Source organism: Leucopleurus acutus (genome assembly GCF_964270905.1).
Source record: "Leucopleurus acutus genome assembly, chromosome: 18".
NCBI classification, from domain to species: domain Eukaryota; kingdom Metazoa; phylum Chordata; class Mammalia; order Artiodactyla; family Delphinidae; genus Leucopleurus; species Leucopleurus acutus.
In genome coordinates, this window is record NC_139160.1 from 78045840 (window position 1) to 78068872 (window position 23033).

Consider the following 23033-nt stretch of genomic DNA (forward strand, 5'->3'; position numbering starts at 1 on the left):
CCCGGTGACGTGTCCACCCGTGGTGATGGTGCCACTTCCCCACACGTTCGTCTCTCACTCAAGCGTTCCATCTTCATTGCAGATAAACTGTTAGCATCCGCCACTCACTGTGCTGAATATCCTTCCGGATCTTTTCTTTTCTTTTTATAAATTTATTTATTTTTGGCTGCGTTGGGTCTTCGTTGCTGCGCGTAGGCTTTCTCTAGTTGAGGCGAGCGGGGGCTACTCTTGGTTGCGGTGCGTGGGCTTCTCACTGCGGTGGCTTCTCTTGTTGCAGAGCATGGGCTCTAGGCGCACGAGCTTCAGTAGTTGTGGCACGTGGGCTGTTGTGGCTCACGGGCTCTAGAGTGCAGGCTCAGTAGTTGTGGCACACCAGCTCAGTAGTTGTGGCTCACGGGCTCTAGAGCGCAGGCTCAGTAGTTGTGGCGCACGGGCTTAGTTGCTCCGTGGCATGTGGGATCTTCCCGGACCAGGGCTCGAACCCGTGTCCCCTGCATTGGCAGGCGGATTCTTAACCATTGCGCCACCAGGGGAGTCCCCAGATCTTTTCTAAGTGTGCGAACTTCACGGTAACACGCGGCCTCATGCTCTGCACACCTGCTCCCCCACTGACAGCAAGCAGCTGAGCCTCCTCCCAGCCCCCGGTGGCTGCCTGCCCTCCCCGAACTGTCCAGAGGCATTTCACGGAGACCCTCGTGTTTATCTCTGAGCAGGTCTCCTTCACAATCGCCAACTTCACTAAAGGGAACCTTGCACGAGGCTGTTTCCAAACACAACAGCTCTCATGGATTTGGAGGCTATAGTCCCCAACCCTGAGGACTGGGTGTCTCTTCCAGCTGAGGCCCCAGCAGATGACCCCTGCCTGGGGACCAGCAGGGATGTTCCAAAAATGCAGGTTCCCAGGTCCTGCCCAGCTCAGTGGGATAGGGGTGAGGCCCCTTGACCTACCTTCTTGTCGAGTCCCTCAGGTGATGGGCACACAGGCCTCATGTTGGGAAGAATGAGGAACCAGGGACCAGGGAGGGGAGTGCCTGACCCCACCTGAACCCAGCCAGGCGGGCAAGGCCACCCCGGCGGGCGCCCACCTCCTCAGGACTCGCCCGTCCCGGCCTGGGACGCCGTGCTTAAAGTGCCAGACGTGCTCTGGCGGACAGTCTGGCCTGTTGAGTAACCAGGGCTCCGCAAGCCTGGCCACGTGCTCACCATCTGAGCCTTTACAGAAACACTTTGCTGCCCCATCAGGTGGTGGTTTCTGGGGTTCTCGCTGGGCACACGTCGAGAGCTCCGACCTTGGGCCAGACCTCCTGGGGTGGCTCTGGCCCCCTCAGAGGCACCACCAACCCTCTCCGCCCCTCATTTCGTCTACAAGATGAGGCCCGCTGCCATGCTTGTCATGAGGATGAAACTGGTGCAGGTAAAATGAGGCACTGGGAGGACAGGCCACCTGGCCAAGGCCAGGAAAGCCGATATGCAAATGTCCAGGTGCCCCCAGCTCACAGCTCAGGCTGCAGACACTCGAGGAATTCTGCAACCAAAATGCCCGAGGTCTCCGGAGGCCCTGAGCCCAGTGGGCCTCTTGTTTCTTCCTGGAAATGAAAACTGGCTGGACTCCTCTTCCTGGGAAGAAAAGGGGATGTGGGGTTCAAGGGGCCAAGCCAGGAGCCCACTCAGACCCACAGGGGTTCAGCAGGTCGTGGGTGGGCTGCTGGCTCTGCCCTGCTTTCCCTGGCCTCACTGCTGTGGTGGGCGCAGTGCCAGGCCACGCCACAGTGCATCACCCGCATGGACCATCTCCCCTCGCCAGGCGCGGGGAATCCAGTCTCGCTGTGGTGGGCGCAGTGCCAGGCCACGCCACAGTGCATCACCCGCATGGACCATCTCCCCTCGCCAGGCGCGGGGAATCCAGTCTCGCCCCACACGCCCAGCAGTGCAGAGACAGGGCAGCACAGAGATCAGGCGAGCCAGGCCCAGGGACCAGGCTCTGCACATCACACTGACCACCCTGCGAAAGACCAGCCTGGCCTGGGCGCCCAGCAGGAGCGTTCTGGGACATCACCCAGTCGTTCAGCCCACTGGTGTTTACTGACCACCTCGTGTGCCAGGCACGCCTCTCCGTGCTGGACAGAGCAGCGAACAAGCCAGGCGGCGCGTGGCCACACGTGGGAAGCGTCAGGCGTGCTTGGCGCACGGTCACACGTGGGAAGCGTCAGGCGTGCTCGGCGCGTGGTCACACGTGGGAAGCGTCAGGTGTGCTCGGCGCGTGGTCACACGTGGGAAGCGTCAGGCGTGCTCGGCGCGTGGTCACACGTGGGAAGCGTCAGGTGTGCTCGGCGCGTGGTCACACGTGGGAAGCGTCAGGTGTGCTCGGCGCGTGGTCACACGTGGGAAGCGTCAGGTGTGCTCGGCGCGTGGTCACACGTGGGAAGCGTCAGGTGTGCTCGGCGCGTGGCCACACGTGGGAAGCGTCAGGTGTGCTCGGCGCGTGGAACACGTGGGAAGCGTCAGGTGTGCTCGGCGCGTGGTCACACGTGGGAAGCGTCAGGTGTGCTCGGCGCGTGGTCACACGTGGGAAGCGTCAGGTGTGCTCGGCGCGTGGTCACACGTGGGAAGCGTCAGGTGTGCTCGGCGCGTGGTCACACGTGGGAAGCGTCAGGTGTGCTCGGCGCGTGGTCACACGTGGGAAGCGTCAGGTGTGCTCGGCGCGTGGTCACACGTGGGAAGCGTCAGGTGTGCTCGGCGCGTGGTCACACGTGGGAAGCGTCAGGCGTGCTCGGCGCGTGGTCACACGTGGGAAGCATCAGGTGTGCTCGGCGCGACCCCCTCATCTCCCAGCACAAGCACTCACCCCACCAGCAGTTCCCAGGCCTCTTCCTCCAGAGCCTGGACTCTGCTGCAGAGCCCCGTCAGCTGAGAAGCTCGGGCCGTGTCCCACACCTGCCACTCCAGGGAGGGGAGGTTCCTGGCTGGCAGATCGGCCCAGGGGCCCGTGTGGTACGCACACCCCCCACCCAGCGTGGGCAGAACGCCCCGGGTCCTAACCCCGCGTCCACCACACACGGCCACGGACTAACGCTCTACCTCTCTCTAAACCTGTCCTAGAGAAAAGATGGGCAAATGATACTTGGCTTTTATCGTGGCTGTGAGAACAGAAACAGAGCTAGACATAAACGTCTGAAGACTATACCATGACGTTTTTCCTCTCTCAGAACAAAGAGCTCCTGTGCCCACAGCAGGCCCCCCGGACACGGTCCCTGACAAGGACCGCTGGGCCAGGACCTCCCCACGCCACACAGGCCAGGGTGACCATGCCCTCAGTGCGGTCGCCTGCCCCTACCCTCCCCCCGCCTCCCCTGCCACCGGGCAGGCCCAGGCTCCAATCAGGAGGCTGAGATAAACAGCAGGACACCCAGCCACCCTCCGGCCAGGGGGAGTGAACCTTGCTCCAGAGGCCTGTCACGGCGGGGACGAGCGCTGTCCTCGGCCGCACCATGGCGGGCGGGCTGTGCCTCTTCCTTCTCGGCGCCTCCCTGGCTGGCCTCCTGCTGCCGGGGGCAAGTGGTAAGTGCCCCTCACCCTGCAGACTGCAGGGGTGGCCCTGGGGAGGAGGAGGGTGAGGGGTCAGGGCGATGCCCCTGAACTTCCACAGTGTGGAGAGTGGGTGCCCATCCCCTGTGGGAGGCTGGCACGAGAGCCTGGCGGGGTGGTTCCAGCCAGGCATATCTTAGGGCCAGGTGTGCCTCCCTGTGGGTGGAGAGTCAGACAGCAGATCACAGATCACAAAGACAGAAACATGGGCAGAGAAGGAGGGAGAGAGACAGAGACAGAGAGGGAGGGAGATGGAGGGAGGGGGAGGGGGGCAGTGGCAGAGACAGAGAGAAGCCCCCTTCCTCTGCCGGAGCAAACTGCGAGCACAGAGGCTAGGGGCTCACAGGCAGAGAGGAGCTTCCATGGCAGGGAAGAGGATGACAGCCAGTGCCATCACCCACAGGCTGGTTCCGCCAGGGGGCTCTAGGCTTTCTGGGACTCCAGACCTGTCCAAGAGAGGAAGCCAGAAAGGACAGAGCAGAGTGGAGGCAGTCCCGGGGGCCTGTCTGCATGTTTGCACTCTGGGTGACGTGGAAGTTCAGGGGCCCAGGCGCGTGGGAGAAGGAAAGGGTGAAAAGTGAGAAAGAGAAACAAACCAAACAGGAGCGGGGTCGGGGGGGCCCGGGGACGGGACCGCATGTGGGCGAGCACGTGACAGCCGCGTTCCCCACCACAGTGTTCCTGCCCCGGGACCAGGCCCACAGCGTCCTGCAGAGAGTCCGCAGGGCCAACTCGTTTTGGGAGGAGGTGAAGAAGGGAAACCTGGAAAGGGAGTGCCTAGAGGAGGCCTGCTCGTATGAGGAGGCCCGCGAGGTCTTCGAAGACACGGAGAAGACGGTAAGGGGCGGCGCGGCCAGGACGCACTTACAGGGCTGCGGGGGCTTCTGAAGCGCTGTCAGGTCCACCTTAAAACTCAAAATGTTTATCTAAGAACGCGCTGTCGGCCTCGGCAGTGCACGAGGACCCCAGGCCCCGGCTTTTCGCCCAGACACTCAGCCGCCGCCACACTCGCCAACGGGTTCTGGTCCTGAGACCGCAGGGTGGGTCGGTGCGCAGGCGCAGGACGAACGCGGCGTCGAGGCCCCGTTCCGTGCCTGCGCGGCGGCGGCGGCGGCGGCGGCGCGAAAGCACCCGCCCCTCCCCCGGAAGAGGTGGGGCCTCCGATGCTGCCCCGGAAGTCTCTGAGGTCCGTTAGCCGCCTCGCGTCGTGCCGTCGTGTGGCGCTTTGCGTCAGGCCGTGGGGCGGCTTGGCTGCGGTGCAGGGCCGAGGTGGAGGTGGACGGCCGCGAGCCAAAACTGAGCAACCGAGAGCTGAAGACGCCTGAGGGCTGAGGACGAAGTGGCGGAGAAGGAGGCCAAGCAGGAGCCCACGAGAGACAGCCTGGCCGCAGATGGCGGGCCTGTCCACACCTCGGACAGCGGGCCCATCCACACCACAGGCCCGCAGTGGAGCGCCCAGCGGAGTCTGGGCCCTGGGGGACCCGTGCCGCACAGGCTCGTGTAGACTCCCGCCTGCTCGCGGCAGCCTGGGCGCCACCGGCCTGGCTCACCTTCACGGTGGCGGAAGAGCCGTGCCCTTGGAGGACAGGTCCAGCTGCAAGTCATGGCTGAGTGGCGAAGTGTTAAGTCGGAAGAAGAACTTACTCAAGTCTATAGCAGACTGCCTTGTGGAGTCCAGAGAAGCCTGGGAAAACCGAGGAGCAGAGCCGAGAGTCCCTCAGCTCCACAGACTCGCATTACTGTCTTCTCGCTTCCATGGGCACCTCATCCCCCTTTGGCCGAAAGGTGAGGAAAGGCGGTATCATCGGAGATTCTCACTCCAGCCAGAGTGACTCTGTGTGGAAGAAGTGTATCCCACACGCCAAGATGATCACGTGTAGAATAAGTTTCTTGGAAGAGTTGGGGTTCCTAGATGAACTTCCCATGCTGAATGCCGCTTCACGGGGAGCTGTGACCAAGCTTTCCATCACCTAGCACGGCAACTTGGACGTGAACCACGTGTAAGAACTGCTCCAGAACTCCAACTGTAAGATGCTGGTAGTTGGTGGCACTGACTGCATTTGTGATGTCGGATGCCAGTTCCAGACGGTTTGACTCGAACTCACCACTCGTGAGTTTTACCTGGCCGATCATGATCTCGTGAAATCATGGATATCGTATCAGGGATGCTGAACATGTTATGGGCAGTTACAAGACCACCCACCATCCAGTCAGCCCAGCAGGCCAAACCCATGAGATGGACTCCACCCCACCCTTCTGGAGAATGAGCACAATAGAAGGCCTCAAGAAAAACCTGGGAGTGAAGCTGCCGGACACTAACCTCTTCAGAACGGAAGAGACCGAAAAAATTATTGATCACATCTGTGTCGCAAAAACTGCTGAATGTCCTCCGCCTCAGACCACAGGTAGCCTCCCTGCTGAGCTTGTCAGAGTCCCTGAAAGTGGCTTGCAGCAGCGACCCACTCATCGGTGATCGCCCACAGATAACGGCCAGACAGACTGCTCTGGGTCTCACTGAGCAGGTTGAGTTACTTGTCATGAGGAGGGAAGTGTGCAGTGCTTACACTGGGTTAAATAGTCCCATACAGCAGCCAGAGGCTTTTAGACAACAGGCCAGAGCCATCAACGAGGATGATGTTCATAGATGAAAACTTCTGTACCGCCTGGAATCCAGGCTGCCCCCACCTGGCTGTGGCATGGACATTGGCTGCATCACCATGTTTCTCACAGCCTACGGTAACATCAAGGAGGTACTTCTGTTTCCTGCCATGAAACCTGAAGGTAAGGAGAATGTGGCAACCACTGATACATTGAAAAGCACAATAGTCGGCACTTCTGTCTAGAAAATAATAATTGGTAAGTTGTATGACTCAGACATCTTTGCATTCCTGCAAAAGGTCAAGGTCTACAAGGGAATTCTTGTGTTGCTATCCATTTGACTACCATGGTTCATTTCAGCCACCAGAAGAGAGAAGAGGAATTAAGAATTCATTTTTACTCCTTGTTACCAAGTGAACGATTTCTCTCTTTTAAAAAGTTATTCATAATTTCAGGAACTGTTTTTATTTTTAACTGTTCCTTTAATTCACATACACTTAACAGTTTTTTAGATTATAAAAATAATTGTAGTGCCAAGTTCATGTTCTGCCTTTTTCCTCAGCATCATTTCCCAAACACTGCCTTACTTCCTTAGAACTACCATACTTATAATTTTAAAGAGCTAAGTTGTTTGTTTGTTTTGGCCATGCTGCACAGCTTGTGGGATCTTAGTTCCCCAAACAGGGCTTGAACCCACGCACTCAGCAGTGAAAGTTCAGAGTCCTAACCACCAGACTGCCAGGGAATTCTCTATATAATTCACGTGTCAAAGAAGAAGTCTCAAGGGAAGGTAGAAAATACTTTCAGGACTTCCCTGGTGGTGCAGTGGTAAAGAATCCACCTTCCAGTGCAGGGGACGTGGGTTCAATCCCTGGTTGGGGAACTAAGGTCCCCATGCTATGGGCCAGCTAAGCCCATGCGCCTCAACTACTGAGCCCACGCGCCTAGAGAGCCCACGTGCTGTAAACTACAGAGCCCACATGCTCTGAAGCCCGTGCGCCACAACTAGAGAGAGAAAACCCACATGACACAACTAGAGAGAAGCCCGTGCACCACAACAAAAGATCCCGCGTGCTGTGACAAGGATCCCGCATGCCGCAAGTAAGACCCGACACAGCCAAAAATAAAAATATATATAAATAAATTTTTTGAAAAAAAAAAAGAAAATACTCTCAGCTGAACAAAAATGAATACATAACATACAAAATCTGTGGGATGCAGCTAAACAGTGCTTATCGGGAAATTTATAGCATGAAATGTTTTTATAGGAAAAGAAGTTTTCAAATTGATAATCTAAGCTTCCACCTTAAGACACACACACACAAAAAGGCAAAATAAACCCAAAAGAGGAGAAATCAATAAAATTGAAGAAATAATTTGAAATAATAGAGAAAATCAGTAAAACTGATAAGATTTAACAAGATTGACAAAAAAGAGCACATGAATTGTATCAGGAATGAAAGAAGAGATATTACTACAGACCCTGCATATGTTAAAAGGATAATAAGAGAATACTATGAACAACTCCATGCACAAATTTGGATGGAATTTTACAATTTGGATGAAATGGACCAATTCCTAAAAACCATGAACTATCAAAACACGTAGTATGACAGAGATATCTGCAAATTCAACTTCTTAGTTAAAAACCTTCTGTAAAGGAAATGTCCAGGTCCAGACTGTGTCACTGGTGAGTTTTACCAAACATTTATAGAAGAAATAACACCAATTCTGTGTAATCTCTTCTAGAAATGAAAAGGGAACACTTGTAAGTTTGTTTTCTATCAGCATTACCCTGATACCAAAACCCACAAAAACAGAAGAAAGAGAAAAAGAGGGAAGGAGGGAGGGAGGAAGGTAGAAAGAAAGAAAGCTATATAACAACATTTCTCATGATCCTCTTATAAATATTCTCAACAAATTATTAGCAAATTGAATAAAGCAATATATGTTAAAAAAAAAAAAAAAAAGAAGAATACACAATGACCAAGTGGGTTTATCTGGGGTACACAAGGCTGGCTCAGTATTTGAAAATCAATAGTGTAATCCACCAGTTTAAAGAAGAAAAATCCACATAATCATATCAACTGATAGAGAAAAAGCACCTGGAAAGATTCAACATCCATTCATGATAAAAAACCTTTCAGTGATTTCCCTGGTGGTCCAGTGAGTAAGACTCTGTGCTCCCAATGCAGGGGGCAGGGGTTTGATCCCTGGTAGGGTTATGAGATCCTGCACGCATGCTGCAACTAAAAGATCCCGCATGCCGCAAGGAAGACCCAGAGCAGCCAAAAATAAATATTTTTAAATAAGTAAATAAAACAATTGTTTTAAAAAAACCTTTCAGCAACCTACAATTTAAAGGGAACTTCTTCAACATGATAGATTATTAACAAGGAACCTACAGCTGATATCGTGGTCAAAACTGAATGCTTGCCCTCTAATACTGGGAAAAAGGCAAGGATGTCCGTTTCTAATACACCCAATTCAGCATTGTACTGGAAACCCTAGCCATAAGGAAGGTTTAACAATAAGCCAAGATAAAGAAATAAAACTCCCTATTTGCAAGTAACATGATTATCTACATAGAAAATCCCATGGAATCTGGAAAAAATACTCCTAAAATGTATGTGTCTAGCAAGGTCACAGAATACAAGGTCAGCACACAAATATTAATTGTATTTCTGTGTAGTAGTAATGTGCAGTTAGAAACAAACAAAAAAATTAATGCCACTTACTGTTGCTCCAAAGAAAAATATCTATGTGTAAATCTAATAAAACATGTGCACGACCTGTATGCTGAAATCTGCAAAATGCTAAGGAAAGGAAGAGGACCTACATAAATAGCCATAGAATGTTCATGGTTTGAAAGACTTAACACATTAAAATATTGACTCTTCCCTATTTGATATATAGATTTAATGCAGTGCCAAACTTCCATCAGATAAAGACAAGTTGATTCAATATTTGTAATATGGAAAAACAAAGGAATTAGAATAGCTAAAACAATTTTGAGAAAGAAGATAAAATTGGAGGAATCACACTGCCTGATTTAAAGACTTACTGTAAACCTACATTAATCACAGAGATAAGGGACTTGCTTGGTGGCGCAGTGGTTAAGAGTCCGCCTGCCAGTGCAGGGGACACAGGTTCAATCCCTGGTCCCAGATGATCCCACATGCCGTGGAACAACTAAGCCCATGCACCACAACTACTGAGCCCAAGTGCTGCAACTAGCCTGCGTGCCTAGAGTCCATGCTCCGCAACAAGAGAAGCCACTGCAGTGAGAAGCCCATGCACCTCAACGAAGAGTAGCCCCTGCTCGCCACAACTAGAGAAAGCCCACGCACAGCAATGAAGACCCAACGCAACCATAAATAAATAAATAAATAAAATCGTAGCGATACTGATGTGTGCTGTTGGTAAAGGGAGAAACACATAGATCAAAAGAACAGAATAGAAAGTCCATAAATAGACCCATGCAAATATGGCCAGTTGATTTTTTTTTAAATATTTATTTATTTAGGCTGTGCCGGGTCTTATTGCAGCACGCGGGATCTTCATTGCCACATGCGGGATCTTTAGTTGAGGTATGCGTGCGGGATCTTTAGTTGTGGCATGCATGCGGGATCTAGTTCCCCTACCAGGGATCAAACCTGAGCCCCCTGCATTGGGAGCACAGAGTCTTACCCACTGGACCACTGGGGAAGTCCTTGGCCAATTGATTTTGACAAAGGTGCATAAGCATTTCAATAGAAAAAGAATTCTCTTTTTCAATAAATGGTATTGGAATAATTCTACATCTATATGCAAAAAAAGGTCAGCTTTGACCTAAACTTCACAACTATACAAATATCTCAAAATGGACCATATAGCTCTAAAGATAAAACAGGAAACTTTTAGGAGAAAATTTTCATGACACAAAGTTAAGTTAGGCAAAAATTCTTAGACGTGACACCAAAAGCATAATCCATAAAAAGTATATAGATAAATTAGACTTATTCTAAATTTAAAACTTTTGCTCTGTGAAAAACATTAAGAGAATGAAAATACAAGCTATTGACTAAGAAAATATTTGCAAATCACATATCTGCCAAAAGTTTTGTGGTCAGAATATAAAGAACTCTGACAAGTCAACAGAAGAAAATAAACAACCCAATTAAATACAGTGAGCAAAAGATTTGAACAGACACTTCACCAAAGAGGATACATGGATGGCAAATAAACATGCGAGAAGATATTCAACATTATTAGCCATTACAGAAATGCAGATTAAAACCACGATGAGGGACTTCCCTGGTGGTCCAGTGGTTAAGACTCCATGCTTCCACTGCAGGGGGCATGAGTTCGATCCCTGGCCAGGGAACTGAGGTCCCACGTGCCGCAAGGTGCGCCCCCCCCAAAAAAAAAAAAAAACAAAACACAATGAGATGCCACTACACACCTAGAATAAAAACCAAGTGCTGGTGAAGATGTGGAGCGACCACAGCTCATACACTGCTGTGGGCACGCAAAACGGTACAGCCAGTCTGAAAACCAGTTTGACAGTTTCATATAAAGTTACCATGTGACTCAGCAATCCCATTCTTGGGTATTTACTGTAGAGAATTGAAGACTTTTTCAACAAAACCTGTACATAAATGTTTATAGCAACTCTATTCATAATTGCCGAAAACTAGAAATAGTACAGATGTCCTTTGTTGGGTGAATGGATAAACAAAGCGTGGTACGCCACACAGTGGAACACTGCTCGTCAGTAAAAGAGCACAAACTATCGACATGCACAGTAACTCGAATGAATTTCAGTTTCAGAGGCACTATGCTGAGTGGAGGAAGCTAGTTTCACAAGGTTATATCACGTATGAGTCCATTTACAGGACATTCTCAAGAAGTCATGACTGTAGTGACGCAGAGCAGACTCGTGCTGGGCATTCGGAGCGGGGGTGGCCAGTGGCTGGCAAGGTTGGAGGAGATGGAGCTGTTCTGCGTCTCGGTTGTGGCGGTGATTATACAAATCTATACATGTGTTGGCTTTTATAGAATTGTACACCAAAAAAGTTTTACTGTGCGATAAATTTTTAAATAAAAAATTTAAAAGTGTAGTCATTTCTTAGGCCTTCTGTAACAAAGCACCCCAAATTGGGTGTCTTAAAACAACAGAAATTTACTCTCTCACAGTTCTGGAGACCACAAGTCGAAACCAAAGTGTCACCAGGCTTGGTTCCTTCTGGAAGGTCTGAGGGAGGATCTGTTCCATCCTCTCGCCCCGCTTCTGGGGGCGACCAGCAGTCCTTGCTGTTCCTTGGCCGGTAGATACATCACTCCACTCTCTGCCTGCACCTTCACACAGCCTTCTCTCTGTGTGGCCTGTGTGATATTTTATGTCTCTTATAAGGACACGCTCATTGATTGGGGGTCCACTCTAATCCAGTACGAGCTGTTCTCGATCCATAACTTAATTACATCTGCAAAGACCCTCTTTCCATTAAGGTCAGATTCTGAGGTTGCACCTAAGTTGGGGCCGGGGAGTAGGGGAGACACTAATTAACCTACTATAGATAGAAAAAAATTGTTTTAAGACTACGAACATTTCTTTTCAGTGTTGCATAGGCTCTTGATGCCCTATTTTAAGCTAATTACCAATTATCTTTTTTTTCAAGTATCATAATGATTATTCGCCAAGCATCTGATCGTGTTTTGAATCTTTGACCCAGGTATCTTAATGTAAAACCACTTACTGATTGGCTTGGGGGTAGCAAATAGAGCAAACCATTTTTGGTACAATCCGTTTCTTGGTAAGTAATTTGAAAATAAATTTTCAATATTTAACAAAGTTGTGCAATTAAGATGATTGAGCATGGCATCTGGGAAACATTTTGTAATATTAAATGATTCATGTTAATCTTAAATTGATATACATGTAGGTCTAGATGTAATATGTGTGAAGTATAACACTGATTCTTCATATAAAAGCTTGGATATAGGTATTGATTTAAGAGATAGTAAAAAATTATATGATAATGTTGTATATGATGAAATTTAAACATTCTGTCTTAGAATTACAATTATTTGTCATTATGAATTTGTTACAGTGTTTGCATGTGATGCATAAAGGGTACAGTTTGCTTCTGAATCTAAGCAATCACTTTAGAGATTTTACTTCAGTTGCTGTTGTCTCAGCACAGTTTCTCCAAACTGAGATTAGTGAAAAACAAACAAATAAAACCTATATAGAAACTTCTGTGGTTCAAGAAAAGTAATCCAATTTCGAATTACTTAACAGTTGAAGCAAATAATGTGAAAATCTTGATTGTGATCATATCGTTAGTGATTTTGCTAGGCTGAAAGTTAGAAAAGTACATTTAATATTACAAAATGTTTCCCAGATGCCATGTTCAGCTGCGTGAGCAGGCAAGAGGATGGACGCTAGGCCGTACTGGGGTGTGATCATTTATTACACAAACATGTATTGTATTAAAAAAAGATGAATGAAGCCACAGCTTTACAAATGCAGGAGGTCTGAAAACATTTCCCTTTCAGGTTGAATAGTTCTAGGGCATTTTGTTCCAGAAAATGACCTCTGTCTGGGAAATAGCCTATTTGCTTGAGTTACTAGATTGTCGCTGTTATTGGTGTAAAATGTCTCTTTTCCATAATGCATTTAAATTTTTTTTTCCCTTTTAGAATGAATTCTGGAATATATACAAAGGTGAGATGTTTTCTGTTTCAGTCTTGAGTGAGAGGGGTTCATCAGGGTATTTAAATCGGGAGAGATTGTATTCAAACTTTGAAGATTTTCCTGAATTTCCTTTCTGCTCCTGTTTAAGTTTTACTTATCTAAGACTTTTCCCCTCTGAGTGTTTCCATAATAGTGATCGTAAAATAGTTTTTTATAGTAGCTTTATACTAATTCTAGTTTTGTTACTTATATACATTTAAATCGGTTCATTCCCATTTGAGGATACCAAATTCCATGATAATTTTTTTAAACCCAAGTATACTAGGTAGAAACAGAACATAAGAGTCTGAAACACTGGGTCCTCTCATAAGGTAACCACCTTGATTTAATGCTTATAGCGTCTAAAATGGTATTTATCATAACTAATGTTTTCATTCTGGTAATAGTATTCAGGTTTCTCAAAATGACAACTGGACCTGTCTCTAAGTTGTATTGTACAAATGCCCCAAGAAATGTGAAGTCCCATGTTAGTGCTGTACAGGAACTTTTCCTTCTCCTTTTACACCCAAACCATTGGAAATAGGAACCGTCTTGTCGATGCCCAGCCCAGAAACAAGTGTCCAGCAATCACTTATCCTCCCTCCTTCCAGCTGACCCCATGTGGTCACCAGCACAGGGCTCCGCTCCGTGATGGAAAAAAGTTGTCAGTGATTGTAAAAACACGGTCAGAGGTCTCAGCAAAAATTGGAAAACTCAGTCAGCAATCCAGCTAGATAGAGGCATCACGTGCACGTAGCCACAAAGCTGGGGCGGGGGGTGGCGGGGGGGGGCAGTGGTAACGAAGTCCAGACAGGACAGCTTGTTTACAGGAAAACAGGAAGAATCCCAGGTTCATTCAAGTTAGCTGAGAACTGGGCGCCAGAATCAACCAGCAAAATCGTTTCCACGATGAGGGGAATTGCCTGCAAGCTGTGGTTTCCAAATGTTTTCTGCGCAGATGGTGACCAGTGTGAAAGCCGTCCTTGCCTGAATCAGGGCATATGTAAAGATGGCCTCGGGGAATACACATGCACCTGTTTGGAAGGATTTGAAGGCCAAAACTGTGAATTACGTGAGTTCCTCTTCTTGGTGGACCTTCAGGTCAGAGCCCCCTGCCGAGGCCAGGTGGGAATGCGGAAAGAAGCTAGAGGCCCAGGGGAACCGTCTCCGGTCACGTGGGCTTCAGCCTGTGCTCCGTGAGGCTGTGCCGCTGCAGGCAGTGGAACACGAGTCAGAGTCCCCAGTGTGGAGGACGGGATACCGGGCACTCCTCTGCCCCTCTGAGGAGCGGCTGTGGAACGAACGTTCCCGAAGGGTGGGGCCCCTTCACCTGGAAACGAGAACCGACGTTTCTTTCCTCGGAGGAGGATGTTTCTCCTGCTTGTCAGGATCCTGGAAATTCGTGCGAATGTCAGTGCTGAATGATCGGGATTGTCCAATTATATAACATTATTATATAAACATTTGGTACAATTAATTCTGCATGGAAAAATCACTGAGTTTTCCTAATACAGTGATTAACTTTTAATAAAAATTAGGTTAGAATTAGGCCAGTTTCTCCCTGAGAAGAAAAATTCAAGCTTTTTTAATTTCTTAATCTTTAATCTTCAGAGCATGCTTTTCGATTGGATACTTCTGAGTTTTCCCCAGTGGGAGTATCAGTCATGCAGCCTTCCATCCACCGTCCAGAGCAGCTTCCCCAAATACCGTTCTGCTGACGCTGGGGCTGTCAGGAATGTTTTCTAAAATTTCTTTAATGTTTGCCCCGTAACTAGTCTTTCATCAAAACCCAGTGGCGAAATGTAAAGTCAGCTGCCAGGTGGCATGACTGATGAGTCTGGGGTCTGATGTCCGGTGCACGTTGGCACAGTCCGGCGGTGAGGGCCCCTGTGCCCGGCGCCTCGCGGGACCTGGACAGCTCTCCTGGGGGCTGGGTGGTCTCCACCCCTTTACAAGGGACGCGACAGGCCTTTGGGTTTAAATAACGTGCCCAAATCACACAGCTGGAGACCGACGGCCAACTGGGAGCCGGCCTGAGTCCGGGACGTGGCTACCACCCCTCCTTCCCGCCGCACGGGAGCCAGACCCCCGTCTGGGGATGGACCCCAGGTGCTTTATGCCACGGGGGACTGAGGCCTCAGAGTGGACGCCGTGGTCTACTCTCGGCTCGGCCTGAGCTCCCACCTCGCTGGCCAGCGCCGCCACGCCCTTCTTAGGGCTGAACTTGAGACCCTCCAGCCTCCAGGCCTTCCCTGGGCTTGTGTGGGCTCCCTGGCCCCCGGGGCCCCACGTGGGCGGGGGAGGGGCCTGCCCGGGGCGCCGGCTGGTGGGCACCGTGGCACCGGCGAGTGACGGCACGTCCCGGGCGGGCCGCACCCTCAGCTTCCCGGCTCTTCCGCAGCCACGCGTGAGCTCTGCAGCCTGGACAACGGGGGCTGCGACCAGTTCTGCAGGGAGGAGCGGAGCGCGGTGCTGTGCTCGTGCGCCAGCGGGTACGACCTGGGCGACGACGGCAAGTCCTGCGTCTCCACAGGTAGGAGGGGCGCAGGCTGGGCTCCCGGTGGGGCTCGTGGTTTGGAGACAGACCCACTGTTTCTGTGAACCGCCTGAGAAACGGGCCAGTGCTGTCAGCTCTCCTGGGGGCACGTGGAGCGTGAGAGTAACGCGTGGAGGTCTCTTTGCCCAGTGCCCGGCTCGCAGCGAATCCCAAGTGGCCACTTTGCAGCTGCCACGATGGCGTCCCCGTCCCTCTCGGAAGGGCGGGGGCTTGGGAGGCTGGAGTTTCAAGGGCCGGAGCCGTGGGCCGGCCGAGGAGCCGGGGAGGGGGTGCAGGGGCCAGAAGGGGAACCCAGGGCCCTCCAGCACCGTTTTGGGTTGTGTGGGTCCCGATGTTAACAGAAGATTTTTTCCGTGATAAAAGCCAGATGCCATGCATCTGGCCCAGAAGCTCACGGAGGGCTGAGTGAGGGCCTGGGTTCTGGGGGTCCTGGTGGTGGGAGAGGCCCCGTCTCACACCCCATGGGGAGTCCTGCCTGACCGGGACTCCTCTGCTGTGGGGCGGGGGCCGGCCATGCCCCTCTCAACTCGGGCTCCTTCTTGGGGTGACCCCAGCTCCTCCCCCAGCAGGCCCCAGCTGGCCCGCAGCCTTGGCATTACCTGGGGTGGTGAGGAATGCAGAGTCCCTGGCCCACTGTAGAGGTGGGCATATTCCAGGGCAGTGGCAATTGTGTAAAACTAAATCTCTCAACAGGTAGAGGACAGTGAGATTTACATTTCTATTGGTAATGAGATTTTTTTTTTTTTTTTTTTTTTTTGCGGTACACGGGCCTCTCACTGCTGTGGCCTCTCCCATTGCGGACGCGCAGGCTCAGCGGCCATGGCTCACGGGCCCAGCCCCTCCGCGGCATGTGGGATCTTCCCGGACCGGGGTACAAACCCGTGTCCCCTGCATTGGCAGGCAGACTCTCAACCACTGTGCCACCAGGGAAGCCCCCCCAAAAATATTTTAATTGAAGTCGTTGCTTGTCATGCTTGCAAAATTTTTTTAATTCCAGGAATAATTACAGATCAATTTAAAATAAAGTTTGATGTTTGAAAATAAAATCAGGTAAACTACTTCCTGGTGCAGAAAGTTCTGTTCTAAGTCATGGACGAGCTGATGCAGAACTTCAAGGGGGCAGTGATCACAAATGTTAAGGCAGAGGAGGCTGGTGTGGGAAGAGCTCTCCTCCGCGAGCGAGCGAGCACACTCCCAGTGCACCCGCGGGCCCTGCAGGGCAAGTTCCACCAGGAACACACACGGGGGACGGCCTCAGATGTGCGGCCCCCAGCTCCCCTGCCTCTGTTCTGCTTCGCCCCCGCTCTGCCTCGGTTGCCTAGTTGGTAAGGATACGAAAGGGCGCTTTTTGGTCTTTCCTGGCCCCTCCCTTGCTTGGCGCTTGTAAGGGTCGCTGTCATCCTTCAGCTGTCCCTGACAAAGCTCCGCCTGCCGCTCGTCCTGCCCAGAACACTTCTTTCTCTTCAGCGTTTCATTAGGAAATGTTTCCAACACACAGCGGGGCTAAGAGAACTTTGGGGCTTGAGCGCCCCAGCCCCCCTGTCTGCCATCCTGGTCTCCACGTACCAGTCGTGTCCCCCGCAGCCCCACGGTCCTCCGTCCAGCCACAGCCACCCGACTTCCACAGGCGTCCCAGTAGACACAGAGCCCCTTACACGCGTCTGCACGCTGGCCGGCCAGAGGTCAGGGCTCCCACCCGCAGCCCAGCCCTAGCAGGACACAGGGCGCCCCACTCCCCCAGGGCCCCGCTTCTCGGGCTCCTCCTCGGAGTGGCCTGCGTGGGCCCTGCAGGGAGGCCTCCGCGAGGCTGAGGCCCGACTGCCCTTCTTCCAGAGCCCTTCCCCTGCGGGAAGCTCACCCCGGGACGCGGCAGGCGGTCGGCCACCCACGGCAGCGGGGAGGCCCCCGAAGCAGGCGTGCCGGAGCAGTACGACCGCGGAGACCTGGGCCCCACCGAGAGCTCCCTCCACCTGCTGGGCCTCAACGGCACAGAGCCCAGCCCCAAGGAGGACGAGAGCCACCTGGTCCGGATAGTGGGCGGGAGGGACTGCGAAGACGGGGAGTGCCCCTGGCAGGTAACCGCGCACAGCTCAGCGGCCGGTGAGCTGGGTGGGGGCTGCCCCGCCGGGCGCCCGGCCCACGCGGGCCCGCAGCAGACTTGAGCGGGCGGCGGCGGAAGGAGCCGAGGTCGAAGAGGCCGGGCCTCTGCCCTCTCTGCCGGGCCCCCACTCCCGCCCAGGCAGAGAAGGGGCTCCAGCTCGGGCGGCAGCGGGGGGGCGGGGGGCGCAGGCGGAGGGCGGCTCCCCTGAGGCCTCTGCTTCCTCTTTGGTTCGACGGGAGGCGGAAAGAGTTGCTCTCCCTGTTTCATTTCTAATTTGGTAGATTTTTTTTACCCAAACACGGTACCTTAGCAAAAAGTATATCCATCTGTTTTCAAAGGTAAAAACTCACTCTTTGGTTGTTGATTTGGACTAAAGTTGCCAGACTTAGCAAATGAAAACACAGGTTTCCACTTAAATTTGAGTTTCAGATAAACAATAAATAAGTTTTAATGTGAGTATGTCCCAAATATCACACGGGACACACACTGAAAATGATTTGCTATTTACTTGAGTCAGATTTAACTGGGGGCCTACCCAGAACCCTCACTTGGCCTTTAAGTGTCCAAAGCCAAAATGCCTTCTCCCGCAAGTAATATTCCCAGAGCTGCCGACAACCCTTAGGAATGACGTCAGCTGGCCCGCCGGCTACAAGGCAGGTGTGCGTTTATCTGAGTTGTCACGGGCCTGAGCAAGGACACGCCAAAACCTAGTCACCATCCGCGGAGAGTGTGTCGCGGGTCAGGGCTGCCTGGGTGTTGTGCGTGTGGGTCTGAAAGCGCCAGGGCCTCTTCTCTCACGTGTGGCATCACGACCTAGGAAGGGAGGTGAGCCCCCCGCAAATCCCCACAATTCAAGCTGCTGCGTGAGAGGGCCAGGAACGTGGTACCCGTGGAGCGTGTGAATTCCCACTGGGAAAGGAGGGCGGCTCCCCACAGGGCGGGGGCGGACACGGGGCTCTGAGAGGGGCTCGCATGGGGCTCTCGGGGAGCGGACAGGAAGAGCCTCACGGGAGGGTCCCCAGACTTGGCCAGTTGCCTCATGTCCGTCTCCAGGAAGGACGGTCAGTGTCCCAAGTCTTAGGAAGACTGACGCTCCTCACTTGTCCCACAAGTGGGGTTATGAGTTGATAGATTATGCAAAAACAAAAACAAATCACGACTTCATGCCAGTCATGAACGTCCTCCAAAGTTCTTTTAGAACTTGACATTGTTGAGAGTTTCATTAACCTGCCCCCGCTCAACCCATGGCTGTTGCTTAGCGAGTCCCCAGAGAAGGGAAAGCAGAAAACGCTCTCTCGGCATCTGCCGGCCCAGCCCTTTGGGGAGAAGGAAAATAGGGGAAGGGTCTGTGCTCTCACTCGCCCAGTCAGCACGCCATCCCGGTGGAGTGTTCCCCGCCCCACGTCCTGTCAGGAGCAGCCATGTGGATCCCAGGAACCGGCCTTGAATGGTAGCACCCGCAGCCGCGGGAGGGGGTCCGGACGGTGGAAGCGTCCGCAGGCCCAGCGTAGCAAGTGTCTCGTCCAGAGCCTGGTGTCTGCCTGGTCTGGGGCCTAATTCACACCAGAGACGACAGACAGCAGTTCTTCTGCACATAGAGCTGCTGAGGGGCCTTCCGGAGCCGGGAAATACAGACGGGTAGGGGCTGGATCTGGGTGGGGAGAAGCCCCTCAGCCGTAGCGCTGGGCCCTCGGCAGGGCCGTGGGGTCCACGGTGGGCCCGCTCCAAGAACGGGCGGTGCTGGGCAGCACGGCCCCTGGGGGTGGGCGTGGGGCTGCGCTGGCCTGGTCCTCGTTCCAGCTCGAAGACCCCACGAGTCCTCCCGGGGGGCAGGCCCGCTGTGGTGGGGAGACGGGGAGGAGGCTTGGGCTAACGGTCTCAAAGTCAGGCTCCACCTGGCACCTCTGGCCCTCCCGTCGCAGGCTCTGCTCGTCAATGAGGAGAACGAGGGCTTCTGCGGGGGCACCATCCTGAGCGAGTTCTGCGTCCTCACCGCGGCCCACTGTCTTCTGCAGGCTAAGCGGTTCACGGTGAGGGTAGGTGAGTGCCGCTCACACTGTGCAGGGCCCCCGGGTTTCAGAGGCACTAGGACTGACAGGCTGGCCAGAAACGCTAGTTCAAATACTGAGGTCCTGAGGGGGAGAAGGAGGCCGGGGGACGAGGGGCGCCCCTGCCCCCTGCACGCAGGGTCCGCCATGCCCTCTCCTCCGGGAAGTCCCCCAGAGCCCCCAGCCGTCTGAGCAGCTGCCACCACTGCCCCACATTTGCATCTGGGGGACTATTTCCTAACGTCCCCCTTCTCACCACACCCTAGAGCTGCTCCACGACAGTCCAGGGCGAGCCATGTGCCCGAGCCACGGCTGTAATGTCTAGCTTCCTAGTTACCTTACGTCATCTAGTTTTAAAGTCCACAGGTGATACTCATTTCGGTAACACCCCTCATTACCCAGTATAGCCAAAGTAGTGTCAGTTTGACCTGTAATTGGCTTGTAAAGTCCTCTTGAGGTATTTTGAGTTAGTTTTTCATTCTGAGATTTGGCACTCATGGCACATGTGGGTTCTGCTCAGTGCCCACTTGGCCCCGTGGCTGGGGGCAGGTCCGGCAGGCCGGACCCGGTGCCCAGCCCCACCCGCGGGCAGACCAGGGGAGGGTGGCCGCTGCCCCTGGCGGGGAAGCCGTAGGCTGTCACACTGGCCTCGCTCTAGTCGCCTGTATTTCACATTTCCTAGTGACCACGTGCCAATCTCTAAGCAGAAAAAAAGCGGGACTGCTTTAAAGCGTCAGTGACGTGCAGGGCCTGGCGGCCCCCAGCTGACAGCCACATCCCCGTCCGCAGGCGACCGGGACACGGAGACGGAGGAGGGCAACGAGATGGCACACGAGGTGGAGGTGACCGTGAAGCACAGCCGGTTCGTCAAGGAGACTTACGACTTCGACATCGCGGTGCTGCGGCTCAAGACGCCCATCAAGTTCCGCAGGAACGTGGCGCCCGCCTGCCTGCCGGAGAAGGACTGGGCCGAGGCCACGCTGCTGACCCAGAAGACGGGCGTCGTCAGCGGCTTCGGGCGCACGCACGAGCGGGGCCGCCTGTCATCCACGCTCAAGATGCTGGAGGTGCCCTACGTGGACAGGACCACCTGCAAGCTGTCCAGCAGCTTCACCATCACCTCCAACATGTTCTGCGCCGGCTACGATGCGCAGCCCGAGGACGCCTGCCAGGGCGACAGCGGCGGCCCCCACGTCACCCGCTTCAGGGACACCTACTTCATCACTGGCATCGTCAGCTGGGGCGAAGGGTGCGCGCGGAAGGGGAAGTACGGCGTCTACACCAAGGTCACCAACTTCCTCAAGTGGATTGACAAGTCCATGAAAGCCGGGCTGGGGACAGGGGACAGGGGGGAGCCGCGCCCCCAGTGAAGCCCCCCACTGCCCCTCGCAGCCCCTGCCTCTCCCTCCTCTCAGCACCGGGGCTCTGAGCCAGCTCCCTCCCTGCCGTGATTAGAGCTGGGTTGATTCCTTATCCTGCTTCTGTTTTTGCTCCACCGAAGTGGGAAATGAAGGTCCATGTGGAACCTGGGACCCTGCCTTCCCGTCGCCAGCTGGGAGGTTTCAGGATTCGGGAAGTGCTACCCACATAGGATGGGCCAGGGCTCCCAGACCAAGTCTTAAAACTGAGGGGCCTTTTCTGTTCACAGGGCGTTTCTCTGTCCTGGAGGCCGCCAGCTGCCCCCCTGGCTGCTCACAACAGTGCTGAGTAAACCAGCAGGGTTCTGGGAGCACAGGGGCGCCAGGGCCAGCCCCCCTCCCCAGGGTTGGGTGGGGCTTCCCCACACGTGCCCTCCTGGCCCCCAGTCACCTCCCAGGAGAGGCAGGCTCCCTGGGAAGGAAGGGCCCAGCAGGTCTCTTCAGCAGGGATATTTTAATGTTGACCTAAAGACCGACTCTCTACGCGGCTGCACGGCTGCGTCCCTGGGGGCCCAGCCACATGGGCTCCAGAGCCACGGGCATGCCCCTGGGTGTGACTGTCGCCAGGCCGGGGCTCTGGGGTCTGCCTCTAGGCCACAGCCCAGAGCACGAACCCAGCTCTGGCTAGCCCCTGCCGCCCCCCTGCTACCCTGCTAGCGAGGTGTGTGCTGGGGGGCTGCAGGAGGGCCGCCCCTCCTCCAGTGGTCACAGCCCAGGTCGAGCCCTCCCGGCCGCACCAGCTCCAGGCCCTCAAGCCAAACAGCCAGGAAAAGCAGACATGCTTCTAGAAAAAGCAGTCACCTCAGACGGGACATGCCATGTTTCCCGGTACCGTTTGCATTTTGCGTAACTTGGCTAAGCAAACTTTCAAAGTTCCAGTACGAGAGCTCCCAAGGTCACTGGCTGGGCAGTTGCGTAAACAGGAGATCTGCACGTTTGCAAAAATCAACGCGAACGGGCTTCCCAGAAACGGTCAAGCCAGAGGGTCCGTTTCTGCGCGTCCCGCCTTGACCTCCTCAAAGGGAACCGTCCCGCAGAGAAGGCCTCGGACGGCCAGGCCCTGCGTGCTGGGGACGGGGGTCTCTGTCCAGAGCAAACCTGGATGGGCTGTCAGCCCACAGGTTGCCTGGGGTCCGGAGAGAGCTCTGGGGGAGCCCTCCTTCCCACCAGGTTGGCATCTCTCACCAGCAGGGCCGAGCCCACAGGTCAGAGAGCAAGGGCAGCTGGGCACCTGGGAGTGGAGGGCAGAGGGGTCCCCACCACCCAAGGCGCTGAACCTTCCCCGTTGGGAAACAGAGCTGGACTCAGTGAGGTTCCAGAGGGAATTCGGGCAGCGTGGTAGGGAGGCCTCTTGTCTGGTTCGCACAATGCTGGTTCCGTGGGCCCTGGGACCATGGGCCTCAAAGCTCGTCTCCAGGTGGACCTGAACCAGGCCTGTGCCCTGTGGGCACAGTCGGTCCCGCTCCACTGCATGTCCCCTAGAAAGTCTCCTCCGGGGACAGACGTGAGCAGGAAGCCGACCGTGAGGAACCACGGGGGGCGGTGGCGGTCAGGGTCCGACTGTCCCTCCCGAGAGTGAGGGACCGCTCATCGGCACCCGCGGTCCCTGAGGGGCAGGGTGAAGACATGCCTGGGACAGAGCCGCGTTTGGAGCGGGGAGGGCAGAGCGGCTGTATGGCGGCCGGGTGGCAGGGGGAGGGGGCGGGCTTAGAGAGCCGGAGACCTGCAGACACAGGGTCCCTGGAGGCCTCCGCCCGCTGCAGGTGCAGCCCCCGGCCCTTGGGGCTGGAGGGTGATGTTTCCGTTCTAGAATGATCCTCACAGCCACCATGAGACCCTGATGGAGGTACCAGAGCCCTGGGGAAAGCCATCCCGAGCATCGGACTTGAATTACAAACAGGACGGGGTAGCTGTGCATCAGGAGAGCCCGGGGCGCATCACCGAGTGGGGGTGTGTCCTCACCGACGATGCGGACGGGAAGCAGGGCTCCTGACAAGAACGGGGTTCA

At 54.0% G+C, this 23033-nt stretch overlaps 1 protein-coding gene across 1 annotated transcript; it reads left to right on the plus strand.

Annotated features, from left to right (window-relative positions):
* The first annotated feature begins 3429 nt into the window (after window positions 1-3429).
* Window positions 3430-21080, plus strand: F10 (coagulation factor X). Its single transcript, XM_082859379.1, has 8 exons — window positions 3430-3558; window positions 4262-4422; window positions 12868-12892; window positions 13860-13973; window positions 15303-15434; window positions 17292-17533; window positions 19482-19599; window positions 20397-21080. The coding sequence occupies exons 1-8, from the start codon at window positions 3489-3491 to the stop codon at window positions 20975-20977; spliced, it is 1443 nt and encodes a 480-aa protein (XP_082715505.1). The 5' UTR covers window positions 3430-3488; the 3' UTR covers window positions 20978-21080.
* The last annotated feature ends 1953 nt before the right edge of the window (window positions 21081-23033 follow it).

What these genes read in the sequence shown, in the direction of transcription:
- F10 (XM_082859379.1), top strand. Translation starts at nt 3,489, where the DNA reads ATGGCGGGCGGGCTGTGCCTCTTCCTTCTCGGCGCCTCCCTGGCTGGC. An exon ending in CCTGCTGCCGGGGGCAAGTG is followed by an intron (nt 3,559 to 4,261) that starts GTAAGTGCCCCT and finishes TCCCCACCACAG; the next exon opens with TGTTCCTGCCCCGGGACCAG. An exon ending in CAAGTCCTGCGTCTCCACAG is followed by an intron (nt 15,435 to 17,291) that starts GTAGGAGGGGCG and finishes CCCTTCTTCCAG; the next exon opens with AGCCCTTCCCCTGCGGGAAG.